We start from the raw sequence: 15,474 nt of genomic DNA, 5'->3' as shown, positions 1-15,474 counted from the left end.
GTTGAACAGGGAGTGTAGCCTTCTGCCTGTCTTCACCAAGATAAGCCTTCCTCCTTACACCCTCTCTGTGCACTTATACACGATGCACGCACATACGCTTAACATCACGTTAACAGCACAACAACAATACATTATTTACACACAGCATGCACAAGCGCACATTCATTCGGTACAGTCAACACATGAGTTACATTAACACACAGGATTTTACTGTGAACAAACACAGCAATCCGACTAACAGGGAGAGAGGGAGGGAGGGAGGGAGGGAGGGAGAAACTATACACGACATCCCTCTCCCCCGACATAGTTGGAAACTTACTACAGTCGATTAACATTTTCCCCATATCCCTGATTACCTGTCAAGAGAAGCTATGTTGTATATTTGATACGTGTAATGGTTTCTGATCGATGAAATCATTACATTGCAGTTGTTAGCTGTCACAGGCCTGTCAAGTAGCTTTTTCCCCATTACAACCCAGCTACACGGATTTGAGTTCAGCTTCTTGGACCGTATACTGTACTGTGTACAACAGTGGCTCTCAACACGGAGGTCCTGCGACTCCCAGGGGTCCATGGTGGGGTTTCCAGCCAAAATGTACTGTAGTTGTGAACCAAATGGACCCTTGTGGGTCTGTAACTACAAGAGTGTACAAATGGAACCAAATGGACCCACATTTGGTTCCATTTGTACACCCTCAGAGTTATTTTAGCACTGAGGATCATACAGTGTAGATTGAGGTCCCAGAGATCAAAATCGTATCAAATTGGCATCTGTGGCCTGATGCATATCAAACTGGGGGTCCTTGACATAAAGAACATGCTTTACAGCATTGGTTCTCAAGCAAAATGTGCTAATTTAGCGTCACAGTCATTTTAACCCACGTTAACCATATTTTTGGCTATTCAAAAATGAGCTTGTAGATCTGTTATTTTTGAAAAATCCCTTTTTTGAGATGGGGGGGTCCGCAGCCAAATACATATCATTTTGGGGGTCCTTGACATGAAAAAAGTTTGAGAACCACTGCTGTACATCACTGATGTACATCATGTGTCCTTCTGTCAGCCCATCATTCTATTGTGGCCTGAAAAAATATCCTTTCTGGGCACTTTCTTTAGTTTATTTGTACAGTCCCCCAGCGCTGTTATAAAGCTGTGGCATCCAGACCAGAGGAAAGTTATTACAGTGCAAATTCCTTCTGCAGCCAGAGATGGAAGCGTCCTCTGCTACAGTACAGTATGTCTTCTGACAGAATGAACCTAGACTGCAGCTGGGTAGCAGAGAGTGGTGGGTTTGATGTGATAATGAGAGGCCAGGCTTTCTTCAGGACTGAAGTATTTCCACTGTATTTGCTCTGCTGGGGGAGAAAAAAAGAGAAAGAACTTGTCAGCACTGTTCAAGGTGATCCGCCTGTCAGGGTGATCTGCAGCTGGTTTGGTCCACCTCAGTACATTCAACCACTTTCACCCCGGCGTTCTTTGCTTTGGCCATGTCATTACTTAAGGCGAAAATGTTCATGTCATATGAAAATAGCCGATCTACCATCTCATAACACATCACAATGTGACGTGTTGTGAGCTTGTAGATCGGCTGTTTTAGAATAGCCCTAAAATATTGTAGGGCTTAATAAAAATGGTGACCCAAACCCCAAATTCAATAGGGCATAGCAGTTTTGGCCACTTCCTGGTTCCACTTCAAAATACTCAATGCATTTTTCTCATTGACATTTTCAAAAATATTTATATCAATTAATTTAAGCCTAGAATCAAGCCATCCAGGGTCCTGGTGAATCATGACCATTAAACATTTCTTTCTGTGATTTATTTTATTTTATATTTAATTATATGATATACTATATTTAATAAATACCCTTTGTTTTGCCGTTTTCAAAAATGTTTTTTCACAGAATCAAACGTTTTATGGTCATTATTCACCAGGACCCTGGATGGCTTGATTCTAGGCTTAAAATAATTGATATAAATATTTTTGGAAATGTCAATGGGAAAAATGCATTGAGTATTTTTAAGTGGAACCAGGAAGTGGCCGCAACTGCTATGCCCTATAAGGGTTTACTTATTTTTGCACGATCCCCTTGCGGAAATGTATTCATCTTTGTCTATAATGATCTTTTCTTTATGAAATGAAAATAAATAGCAGTGGGTTTGTGTCGTGGAAGCACTATAAGGGCATTAGATGAAGAAGTTGGTTGTTACCTTGACTGCGTATATTGTTGTGACTTTGATGAATTGCATGGAAGCAGCCAATAAAAATCCAGCGCAAACTGTGAGGCGGAACTATTGACTATATCTCTGAGCTGTCAGATGGTTATATCTGAAGGTGACGGCTACTTTCCTTATACCGCCGCTGTCGGGTGGAAACCTTGTATGTCCAAAGCTGTAAAATGGAAGAAAGAACCTGTCCGGTTTACAAGCTCACAACGTGTCGCATGGCGGCACGTTGTGAGCTTGTACTCATAAAAAGGTGAAATATGGAGATGCAAGCTTTCTGCCTGACAGCAACGATATGAGGTTTTCTCCTCGATATGTGGCCGACCACTGAGGCATGTGTGTGTGTGTGTGTGTGTGTGTGTGTGTGTGTGTGTGTGTGTGTGTGTGTGTGTGTGTGTGTGTGTGTGTGTGTGTGTGTGTGTGTGTGTGTGTGTGTGTGTGTGCATGGTGTGGATTACTGTGCTTTATATGACTCTGTCAAATAATGTATTCACTCTCATATTACGAAGAGCAAAGGGGAGTTGGAAGACTGTTTGGTTGAGGGTTCATCTTGCAGATATTCTCAATATTACCATCACCCATGAGTCACTGTCGGGTGGAAACCTTGTCTGTCCAAAACCTTTCCTTTTTTATTACTATTTTTAAAAAAAATGAAAATAGTAAAAATGGCCGATCTACAAGCTCACAACATGTCGCGTTGTGAGCTTGTACTGTAGATCGGCTAGGCCATTAATTTTTACAAAAAAAACATAAACAGTTGAAATATGGAGATATAAGGTTTCTGCCCGACAGTAACGACATGAAAGCATGCTGTACTGCACATACAACCCCCCCCCCCCCCCCACACACACACACACACACACACACACACACACACACACACACACACACACACACACACACACACACACACACAGTACATATAAACGTAGTACCCTGGGGGCTGCAGGCAGAATGGTGGTGAGATGATGATGATAAAGATAGATATTACAGAACGTCACGATGAGGATTGTGTCAAACATTCTCTATCAGTGATTTTCAGGCTCCCACAGCAGGATGACTGCCATATTTAATTGAAGTGCAATAAATAAATTGTGTGTATGAGTGCGTGCGCGTGTGTGTGTGTGTGTGCGTGTGCGTGTGCGTGTGTGTGTGTGTGTGTGTGTGTGTGTGTGTGTGTGTGTGCATGTGCTTGTGTATGAAGCTGTACAGCCTATTTTTCCACCATACAGTACAATGTAATCACCCTCCACCCTAAGGGGCCCTCCCTCAGGAACTGTTAAAAGAGCCTAATGACTGGCCATAATACTACTGTTAAATGGCCTAGCTCACAATAAAATACTGTAATTCCTCTTCCGTCTCATAATGGGCTCAATTAATGCCAGTGTGCTGCTCAGAGAGTAGCATCGGGATTAGAGAAAAATGAAAGGAGAGAGAGAGATGATACGGTATGAGAGGTAGAATGAACAGAGGGTGAGATGAGAGAAGGAAGAACAGCCTGGGATTAATTGGTCAGGACAGTGGTGATCACAGAGAAATAATGTCCGGCCATGAACGCTGTTACGAGGGTCAGCTATGACTGGTCTATAGTAGATCAGTGATCCTCAAGGACCCCACAGTTTGATTAGGCCACAGACCCCCATTTGATACCATTTGTAGTCTCTGGGACCCCAATCAACGCTGTAAACTCCATTTAACCCTTGAGTTATAGACCCGCATGTGTCCATTTTGTTCCTAACTAGCCACATTCATACTACAGTAAATGAGCTTTTGCTCTTACCTAAAAGGAGGATTCTGGTCTATTATGAGGTGCACAACATGTTTAAAAGGATCCCTGGCTAATAAGCTATATATGCCTTAATACATTCAAATTGCCCTCTATAACTAAAATTTTAAATTTTAAACACTTTAAATATTTTATTTATTTTAGAAATAGTTCATCTTTCACTCAATAGGGACAACTCCCGACGCAATTGGTTGATGATGTCATTTGTCCATGTGTGGTCCAGCCCAATGGAATGCATGGAATGCATGTGCTGATGAAAAGTATTTAAAATATTGCTTTGATGCTCATATTAAACTTAAGAAGTATTAAGTTGTTTTTTTGTTAGCACATGCATTCCATAGGGCTGGACCACACATGGGCAAATGACATCATCAACTTGCGACGGGCGTTAACTTGTCACCCCTTGGGTAAAAGATGAACTATTTCTAAAATGAATAAGATATTTAAGGAGTTTTTAACTTTCAAATTTTAGTTATAGAGGGCAATTATAATGCATTAAGGCATATAAGGCTTATTAGCCATGGATCCTTTTAAAAAGACAAAGAAGGAGCAGCTTATATTGCAGATACCCCAGCCTTTTGATCCAGTTAGTGTATTGGTTCGTGTTCAGTGTAAGGCGTAATAACTTCCCTCATCTAATTTACTCATCTAGAAAGCAATTTAATTTGCACCTACATTGCAGGCAATCTTAAGTGTCCTGTGAAAGTGTGTCAACTTCACCGAATTGTCTATTCAATCTATTGCATGTTGCAGCCAGTTGTGTTGCTCACAGAACGCTTGTAGCCGAGGAGACTGGACAGGGGTTAAGAACAATGCATAATTAATGTAACTCTCTCCAGTCTGCGGATAGAAGACATGATAGGGAAAGTGAAAAACAGTGGCCTACAATATTGAAAAACATGAAATATAAAAACGTTTGTCTGCAATGTTGGTTCACAATGGGTTACCATGGATTTGTTTTTCCCCCATAGGGTTTTTTGATTTAAACAGAAAATAAGGTTTCTGACTTCAAGCTCACAAAAACTGAAAAGTCACTAGTAGACAGCCCTGAGTGGTTAAAACACACATCCCTGCTTCTGGTGACTGATATTGTCCTTTTTTTAATAAAAAAACAAATGATTGAAAAAAGTAAAAAGTCATGTTACCCTATAGACACGCTCATTCTCCCATCGTCCCTCTGACTCTGTTCTCTTGCCTTTCTTCTCCCCCCTCCTCTCTCTCTCCCCCTCCCCCAACTAGGACGTGGTGGTGGTAGGGGAGGAGAACTTCACCACGCCGTGCTACATCCAGATGGATGAGGAGGCCTGTCACATCCTGACAGAGACCCTGGGCACCTACTGCCTCGTGGGCCAATCTCTCAGTGCCGCCACCGCAAAGCGCCTCAAACTAGCCATCTTTGGCCCTGTCACCTGCCCTGCCATGGAGTATCACATCAGAGTCTACTGCCTAGATGACACACAGGACTCTCTCAAAGTAAGCTCATTGGAGCGTATGCACACAGTATACTGTACACAGTGGGAGTGAAAAAATCGATTCATGTTAGATTCGCGATTCTTATTATCAACGATTCAAAATCGATTCACAATGTCCAAAAATCGATTTTAAGATTATTATTTTTTAGTAAAAGAAAAAGAAAAGGATATTTTTTTACGATCAGCTATTTTCACTCCTTTTGCATGACGGAAGTATAGAATAGGTCATAGAAGTGGTACAAAAATAGTGTGGTTAAAGAGTAATGTTTTCTAGTAAAGTTGCTTTTCTTTCTCTTTTCACTACGCACGTACGCTTGTGTGAATGTGTATGCGTGTAGGCGTTACCAAGCAGATGACGTGTGGGAGGCAGGCGGGGGTGCTTGCGTGTTTGTGTGCCACAATAATGGGAGATGGACGCATGCATTTGAATATAATCTCCATCGGCAAGCTGCTGTGCCCTCGCAAATATGAACCATATTTATCCCCCCCCCCCACCTGCGCGCATCGTCTCCTCACCTCAACTCTGTTTAATACCTCCATCCACCTACACAGAGAAGAGATAAGGCGATCTTATTATGTCGGAGAGGAGTATTGGACACAGTTATTAAGTTTGGGAATGGGTAATGAGAAGTGATAGTAATCTGGCTGGACGGTCATTCAAGTCTGTTTCAGAAGGCTGGTTTAGGCTCACTTCATAAAGCCTGCGCTGAATCACTGGGATTTACTGCACTGTTCAACACCGCTACATTTGGAAGTATCAAAGTGGTGCTACCAAATTGTTCAACAGCATGGCTGTGACAAAGCATTTTAGGACCTGATGTTTGTATAATCTTTTGACTGAAACCAGCATTTTAAAACTCCCTTCCTCCTAGGCATAGTCATGTGTCGTGTTACGCTAGTATTTGGTGCAAATTAATCTTAATGTCACTTTGGTACGTGTAGGAGGTCTTACAGATGGAGAAACAGATGGGTGGAAAGTTACTGGATGAACCAAAGACCCTCAACTTTAAAGACAGCACCCACAACCTGAGACTTTCCATCCATGACGTCCCTCACACACTTTGGAAGAGCAAGCTACTAGTCAAGTACCAGGTACAGTAATAAGATTTATAATTTATTGTCCAACCAAGGGCAGACCATCATTTGTTTATTATACCCGTGGGCCATTTATCAAGGGCATAGGTGTGATTTTGACATTGTTAGGGACACAAATGGGAGAGGTCCGGAGGGGATGTATCCTCCACTGGAATCTGAGGTGGTTTGCATTTCTGATGGACTTCTATCCACCATGTCATGTCATCTGGAGCCTTCATTTATAGATAATTATGGTAGCCAACACATTCATTAACAGGCACACTGACAGCGGGGTGTAGCACATTAATTGTCTTGTCCCCCACAGTGTGGGCAGAGAGTTAGCTCAGAACATGGAAGTTGTTGCTGACATGCCTCACCTTTCATGCTATTGTTACAGTATGTTGCCACTCTGCAAAACAACAAAGGTTGCTGTTTTCTGCATTGTCTTGGTTCACAATGCAAGTTACCAAGGTAAACACAACTTTGTGTTAGGGTTGTGTTAATTGGTGTAACCAGTATTTTTCATAAGAATATGATAATATACAGAAAAACTGTGGAATAATGAAATGTGGATTAAAACATAATGCTCTATTGTAGTACACTTATTGTCTCCGCCAGGCCGAAAGGCATGGCGAGAGAGTACAGTATGTTTTTCCCCCTGTCCGTCCGTGTGTCCGTGTGTCCGTGTGTCCTGTCCGTGTGTTACCAGCTAATCTCCGGCACCGTTGGCCCGGTCGCTGCGAAACTGTGTACACCCACTCCCTGGATAACAATTCAGAACTTCTGCCCCACATTTTTCACATGGGCCTGTCATAGCGCCACCAGGAGGCCGATTTGTGCAAAACCCATTTTTTTCCTGTTACACCTACAGCTTTTAACCAAACTCATACAAATCGGTGCACAGTATCTCTATAGTCATGTGATCAACCCGGATCTGTCCGATTTCCCATATTCCATTCTCATTGGCTAAGGTTGGCTTCCAAAGTTTGCAGGATTGGTCCATTTTGAACAACTGCCTCAAATCATGAACGCCGCTTGCCATTTCCATAAAATTGCACACGCACATTCCCACTAGGCCGAGGAAGAAATGCCACTTGAAAACTTTCAAATCAGCCTCATGGTGGCGCTATAACAAGCCGATTTGCATTTTTAACTATAACTGCACCGATCTGCGTGAAACTTTGCACGCACACTCCCTAGAGGCCAAGGAAAAACATCTGCACTGCATTTTTCACATGTGCTTTTTACAGCGCCACCAGGAGGCCGACTTATGTAAAATACATTTTTGGAGATTATTCCTTCAGATTCTGTCCAAAAAACACGCAAATTGGTACACTGTATCTCCATAGTCATGTGATTCTGATGGATCTGTCCGATATTTCATATTCCATCCTATTTGGCTTACAGTGGCTTTTGCAGGATTGGTCACTTTTGAACAAAATGCCTCAAAACATGAACGCAGTGTGCAATATCCGTGAAAATTTGCATGCAGATTCCCACTAGGCTGAGGAAGAAATGCCCCCCTTTTCATATTTTTTTTTTTTGCATTTTTATGCGGTGAAATTGTGGGAAGTTGCGAAATATGCGGAAAGTTGTGAAAAGTTACGAAATATGCAGAAATATGCGATGCGAAGCGCATATTATGCGATGCGATGCGCATATTATGCGATGCGATGCAGGCTTTTCGAAAAAACTTTACCCTCGCATAATTATGCGCCATTTTTCTGATTATGCGGTAAATTATGCGATCGCAAAATCGCATTTTTCTGGAGGGTCTAATTTATATGACACATCAGCTAAATGTGGCTGAGTGATGGTGTGGTGGTCTAAGCATCAGACTCTCAGTGCAGAGATTACATGTTCAAATCCCAGTCATTCTATGGTTCATTACTTTTCAACTTTACTAACTGAAGGCTGACATATAAACACTTCCAGAGTACGAAGAGACATACGATGGGAGTTGCTGAGAGATGGTGTAGCGGTTTGAAGATCAGACTCTCAGCATGGAGATGCCATGTTCAAATCCGAGTCATTCTATGATTCATTGCTTTTCAACTTTACTAACTGAAGGCTGACATATAAACACTTCAAGACTACGAAGAGATATACAATGGGAATGGCTGAGAGATAGTGGTGTAAAGGTCGGACTCTCAGCACAGAGGTTCCATGTTCAAATCCCAGCAGTCCCATACTTCAAAGTTGTAGTACTCTGAAGTTTTCAATGCCAAAATACAAAAAAACAAGTCAAAAGCACGAAGGGACATTTGAAGGGAGTGGCTGAGAGATGGGGTAGTGGTCTTAAGGTCGGACTCTCAGCATAGTGGTTCCATGATAAAATCCCAGTTTTCCCATACTTCAAAGTTTTAGAACTTTGAAATTTTCAAGGCCAAAATACAAAAAAGCAAGTCAAGAGCACGAGGAGACATGTGAAGGGAGTCACTGAGAGATGTTGTAGTGGTCTGAAGGTCGGACTCTCAGCACAGAGGTTCCATGTTCAAATCCCAGTCGTCCCATACTTCAAAGTTGTAGTACTTTGAAGTTTTCAAGGCCAAAATACAAAAAAAGCAAGTCAAATGCACGCAAGAGACATGTTTAGGGAGTGGCTGAGAGATGGGGTAGTGGTCTAAAGGTCGGACTTTCAGCACAGAGGTTCCATGTTCGAATCTCAGTTTTACCATACTTCAAAGTTGTAGAACTTTGACATTTTCAAGGCCAAAATACAAAAAAGAAAGTCAAAAGCACGAAGAGACATGTGAAGGGAGTGACTGAGTGATGGGGTATTGGTCTTAAGGTCGGACTCTCAGCATAGAGTTTCCATGTTCAAATCCCAGTTTTCCCATACTTCAAAGTTGTAGAACTTTGACATTTTCAAGGCCAAAATACAAAAAAGCAAGTCAAAAGCACGAAGAGACATGGGAAGGGAAAGGCTGAGAGATGGGGTAGTGGTCTAAAGGTCGGACTCTCACCACAGAGGTTCCATGTTCAATACCCAGTTGTCCCATACTTCAAAGTTGTAGTACTTTGACATTTTCAAGGCCAAAATACAAAAAAGCAAGTCAAAAGCACGAAGAGACACCTGCTGAGGGCCCAAAGGTGCGTTGGCGCAGTGGTGTGGTGTGCTTGATCGGTTGCCTCTGCTACAGACAGTTGGCAGGTTCAAGTCCCGTGCCATCAACGTACTGGAGGACCATCGGGGGGACTGTGTCCCTCCCCTGTTTCCTGATAGTTAAAGGTGGGGGGTTATGTCTGAAAGAACTCTGCCCAGCTAAGGTTTTACAGAAGGACACTCCAACTCATTCAGTGCCATCGAGGTGCCTCAAAGGCTCCCAGTGCTTCCGATGTGTTTTTGGTGCTTCTGATGTTTTCAGTGCCCCCAGTGTTTATCCACCAGATGGCCCTGTTAGCAAACCAGCGATACCATACGAGTCCTTCAGAGGCACCAAGGCAGCAAAACCATGTGATCCCAAAAAGACACCCTGCTTGAGCCTAAAATTCTTTCTGTAAAACCTTAGCTGGGCAGAGTTCTTTCAGACATAACCCCCCACCTTTAACTATCAGGAAACAGGGGAAGGACGCAGTCCCACCGATGGTCCTCCAGTACATTGATGGCATGGGACTTGAACCTGCCAACTGTCTGTAGCAGAGGCAACCGATCAAGCACACCACACCACTGCGCCAACGCACCTTTGGGCCCTCAGCAGGTGTCTCTTCGTGCTTTTGACTTGCTTTTTTGTATTTTGGCCTTGAAAATTTCAAAGTACTACAACTCTGAAGTATGGGATGACTGGGATTTGAACATGGAATCTCTGTACTGAGAGTCCGACCCTTAGACCACTACCCCACCTCTCAGCCACTCCCTTCCCATGTCTCTTTGTGCTTTTGACTTGCTTTTTCGTATTTTGGCCTTGAAAATGTCAAAGTTCTACAACTTTGAAGTATGGGAAAACTGGGATTTGAACATGGAACGTCTATGCTTAGAGTCCGACCTGTAGACCACTACCCCATCTCTCAGTGACTCCCTTCACATGTCTCTTCGTGCATTTGACTTGCTTTTTTGTATTTTGGCCTTGAAAATTTCAAAGTACTACAACTTTGAAGTATGGGACGACTGGGTTTTGAACATGGAACTTCTGTGCTGACAGTCCGACCTTTAGACCACTACCCCATCTCTCAGCCACTCCCTCCACATGTCTCTTTGTGCATTTGACTTTCTTTTTGGCCTTGAAAATGTCAAAGTACTTTGAAGTAAGGGACGACTGGGATTTGAACATGGAATCTCTGGGCTGGGAGTCTGATCACTATCCCACTACACCATCTCTCACTGTCTAACAGCAGATGTCTCTTAGTACTGTTGAAGTCTTCTTTTATATGTCAGCCTTCAGTTTGTAAAGTTGAAAAGCAATGGACCATAGAAGGGCTGGGATTTGAACATGGAATCTCTGTGCTGAGAGTCCGACCTTTAGACCACTGCACCATCTCTCAGCACTCCCTTCACATGTGTCTTCGTGCTTTTGACTTGCTTTTATGTATTTTGGCCTTGAAAAATCTCTCAGCCACTCCCATAATATGTCTCTTCGTACTCTTGAAGTGTTTATATGTCAACCTTCAGTTAGTAAAGTTGAAAAGCAATGAACCATAGCATAGAATGACTGGGATTTGAACATGGCATCTCCATGCTGAGTGTCTGATCTTTAGACCGCTACACCATCTCTCAGCCACTCCCATCGTATGTCTCTTGATACTCTGGAAGTGTTTATATGTCAGCGTTCAGTTAGTAAAGTTGAAAAGCAATGAACCATAGAATGACTGGGATTTGAACATGGCATCTCCTTGCTGAGAGTCTGATCTTTAGACCGCTACACCATATCTCAACTACCCCCATCATATGTCTCTCCGTACTCTTGAAGTGTTTATATGTCAGCCTTCAGTTAGTAAAGTTGAAAAGCAATGAACCATAGAATGACTGGGACTTGAACATGGCATCTCAATGCTGAGAGTCTGATCTTTAGACCGCGACACCATCTCTCAGCAACTCCCATCATACTGTAGGTCTCTTCGTACTCTTGAAGTGTTTATATGTCAGCCTTCAGTTAGTAAAGTTGAAACGCAATGAACCATAGAATGACTGGGATTTGAACATGGAATCTCTGCACTGAGACACTATCTCTCAGCCACTCCCATCATATGTCTCTTCGTACTCTTGAAGTGTTTATATGTCAGCCTTCAGTTAGTAACGTTGAAATACGTCAGCATATAGAGCTTCATCATGTAACTTTACTATTCTACCCCGAATTTGTCTTTTAGTGCTTTTTAGTTTTTTTTTTGTAGTTTAGCTGGCAAAACTTGACAATTGAAACTCTCTGCTGAAAGACTGAGTATTACTACACCATTACTCAGTACTTTTGAAATTTATAATTTCACATTCAACTATAGTAGGTCTGGGACTTGAACATGGAAACCCAGTGCTGAGAGTTTGAGCATTAGTCCACTACACCATCACATGTTTAATGTATATATGTAGTCTTCTACCGCTTTGAAGTGTTCTTTTGGACTGACCAGCAAAGCCCAGCTTCCCAGCTTGGCTTTGCTGGTCATTCCAGCCAGCCAGCTAGTTACTTTACACCACTGTTGTTCTTTAAATCAAATTATTGTCTCCGCCAGGCCGAAAGGCATGGCGAGAGAGTATGTTTTGCCCCCTGTCCGTCCGTCCGTCCGTGTGTCCGTCCGTCCTTCTGTCTGCGACCAGCTAATCTCCGCCACCGTTGGTCCGGCCGCTGTGAAACTGCGCACACACACTCCCTGGATGCCACAGCAGAACCTCTGCCCCACATTTTTCAGATCAGCCTGTCATAGCGCCACCATGAGGCCGACCTTTGCAAAACCCATTTTTGGATATTACTCCTACAGATTTTGTCCAAACAACACGCGAATCGGTACACAGTATCTCTATAGTCAGGTGATCAACACGGATCTGTCCGATTGACTATATTCCATCCTGATTGGTTAAGATTGGCTTCCAAAGTTTGCAGGATTGGTGCGTTTTTAAAAAAATGCCTCAAATCATGAACGCAGCATGCGATTTCCGTGAAATCTTCCACGTAGATTCCCACTTGGCCCATGAAGAAATGCCACTTGAAAACGTTCAAATCAGCCTCATGGTGGCGCTATAACAGGCCGATTCACGATTTTACCTATAACTGCACCAATCTGCGTGAAACTTTGCACGCACACTCCCTAGAGGCCAAGGAAAAACCTTTGCCCTGCATTTTTCACATATGCCTGTTAGAGCGCCACCAGGAGGCTGACTTTTGTAAAACGTTTGTTTTGCTCTTACTCCTTCAGATTCTGTCCAAAAAAAGTTTTGCACGCACATTCCCACTAGGCCGAGGAAGAAATGCCCCCCTTTTCACATTGGCCTGTTATAGCGCCACCAGCAGGTCTAATTGAGCAAACCAGATTTTTCGAACAAAATGCCTCAAATCATGAATGCAGTGTCCGATTGCTGTGAAAGGCCTAAGAAATGGGACCCTTTTCACATTGGCCTATTATAGCGCCACCAGGAGGCCATAATAACCTACCTGACCTGGTGGAGACTTGTGCTCCGAGGAGCACTTTTTCTAGTTTTTTTTTTTTTTGTGGCACTCTTACATTTTGTCAGTATCTTGTCAGTATCATGGGACAGTATCATGTCAGTATAATGTCAGTAGTATGGTGAGTATCATGGTCAGTATCATGGTCAGTATCATGTCAGCATAATGTCAGTGTCATCTCGGTATCATGTCGGTATCATGTCGGTATCATGTTCAGTATCATGGTCAGTATCATGTCAGTATCATGTCAGTATCATGTCAGTATCGTGGTCAGTATCGTGGTCAGTATCAGGGTCAGTATCATGTCAGTATCATGGTCAGTATCATGTCAGTATCATGGTCAGTATCGTGGTCAGTATCATGTCAGTATCATGTCAGTATCATGTCAGTATCATGGTCAGTATCGTGTCAGTATCATGGTCAGTATCATGTCAGTATCATGTCAGTATCATGGTCAGTATCGTGTCAGTATCATGGTCAGTATCATGTCAGTATCATGTCAGTATCATGGTCAGTATCATGGTCAGTATCATGTCAGTATCATGTCAGTATCATGTCAGTATCATGGTCAGTATCGTGGTCAGTATCATGGTCAGTATCATGTCAGTATCATGCAGTATCATGGTCAGTATCATAATTTGTGTTCTCTCTCTTCTCTATTTTATACCTCAATTATTATTTTAAATGCCTTCTCCTTCTATCGGTCTGTCTCTGTCTCTGTCTCTGTCTCTCTCTCTCTCTCTCTCTCTCTCTCTCTCTCTCTCTCTCTCTCTCTCTCTCTCTCTCTCTCTCTCTCTCTCTATCTCTCTTAACCATACAGTTTAACAGTTGAATAAAACCTTCCTCCTCCTCCACTGTCTTTCTCCCTTTATAGGAGCTGTCCTTCCAGCAGGTGTGGAGTGGTTCTCAGAGGAATCTCCACTGTAGCTTCACCCTGGAAAGATTCTCTCCCAGCACTGTAGACCTGTCCTGTAAACTGTGTGTGCGCCAGGTGGAGGGAGAGGGACAGATCTTTCAACTGGACACCACCCTCTCAGAGGTGCAGTACAGTGTATATACAGTATTAAATACGTTTGAGGTTAACTTTAACTAACAAAAGTTTAATTTAAGACAGCAAAAGCTGAATTGAAGACAGCATAGGAAGTTGAAAACAAACACATCTGCGGGTAAAGGCCCTTGCTACAGCTACACGTCTGATGAGACCATTCATTGGTTCATTGACCCTGCAGCCTTCATCTAGTCCTGTCTATTGAGAACCCGGTACAAATATGATTGGAGTGGATGGGCAACAATAACCCTCTGATCCTGCTGCAGATCCTTCACAAAGGCAGGTTGTCCTACTAGTGGGTTGAGTTGGGGGGGGGTGGTTGCAGCTGCAGTGTGCTCAATAATGGGGTGAATAGGAGCAGGGGTTCCCAAACCTTTCCCTTTGCCAAGGACCCCCAAACAGCCATAGCCTCTGGGTGCAGCCCCCATAATTTGTTTCTGTCCGGCAGACACCAGCTAACTCAATTTTTCCGCTTTTGCAATTTTTTCCATAAATCGAAACATTTCAAAGATTCATTTTCAGGCAAACATGTTCACAGTAAGATGAACATTTTAAAGTTTGAATGGGGTTTCTAGATGTACGTATGTAGGACTAGTAGCCTGCCAAAGTTTGTACTTTTCCCCCTTTAAATGTCCATTTTGCCATTGACATAATCACTGTTTTTTTAGACATTAGGGGAAAAAGGCTGAGGTCAAAAGACTATAACGCTTCCCTCTGTCTCACCTTGTCATCCATCACTCTTAGTCAACAATTAAGCTCAGTCAGCTGGTGTAATTATCTTTCAACTGTAGCCTACTCAATAACAGCAGATGCGGATACCTCAAAACAATCAAATGACCAAATCAATAAATAAATACATTTCATATACCGGGCAATTTAGATCAGTAGAAAATAGAAAATAGCAGAGAGAGAGAGAGAGTTTACAATCAAATCTAAATGCCTTCAATTGAGGCGTTTAGGAAACGGGAGCGAAACAGAACCATATTCAGGTAATATATACAGGTTTGGTTTAGCTCAGGGGGGACGAATTATAGACAATCTTTTTCCTGTCCTTTGTAATTGTGTATGAGAGAACATTAAACGATAGATACAGTGAGTGTCCACTACAACATTACAAGGCACATTCAAAGCCCGCCCCGCGATTGTTGTGCAGGAATCTTTAACGTGTCCGTCCGCCCCGCAGGTCAACCCGCGGGCTACGGGTCGGCCCGCGCATCACTACTGCTGCAATGTACTATGTTGTCAAAACGATGCATGGGCTCACTATTTACTATGTAT

The 15,474-nt window shown here is 42.8% G+C and overlaps 1 protein-coding gene across 2 annotated transcripts in view; it reads left to right on the top strand.

Annotated features, from left to right (window-relative positions):
- The window catches only part of unc5cb (unc-5 netrin receptor Cb), a 180,334-nt gene that overhangs the window by 163,351 nt on the left and 1,509 nt on the right, over positions 1-15,474 (top strand). For both annotated transcript variants that reach the window (XM_080420439.1, XM_080420438.1), the window contains 3 exons: positions 5,252-5,485; positions 6,427-6,576; positions 14,023-14,187. In XM_080420439.1, coding sequence (XP_080276565.1) covers positions 5,252-5,485; positions 6,427-6,576; positions 14,023-14,187 — 549 coding nt within the window. The remainder of the gene's footprint in view (positions 1-5,251; positions 5,486-6,426; positions 6,577-14,022; positions 14,188-15,474) is intronic.

The sequence above is a fragment of the Gymnoscopelus braueri genome (genome assembly GCF_963280865.1).
Source record: "Gymnoscopelus braueri genome assembly, chromosome: 22".
NCBI lineage: Eukaryota > Metazoa > Chordata > Actinopteri > Myctophiformes > Myctophidae > Gymnoscopelus > Gymnoscopelus braueri.
This window is presented reverse-complemented; position numbering and strand designations above follow the sequence as displayed.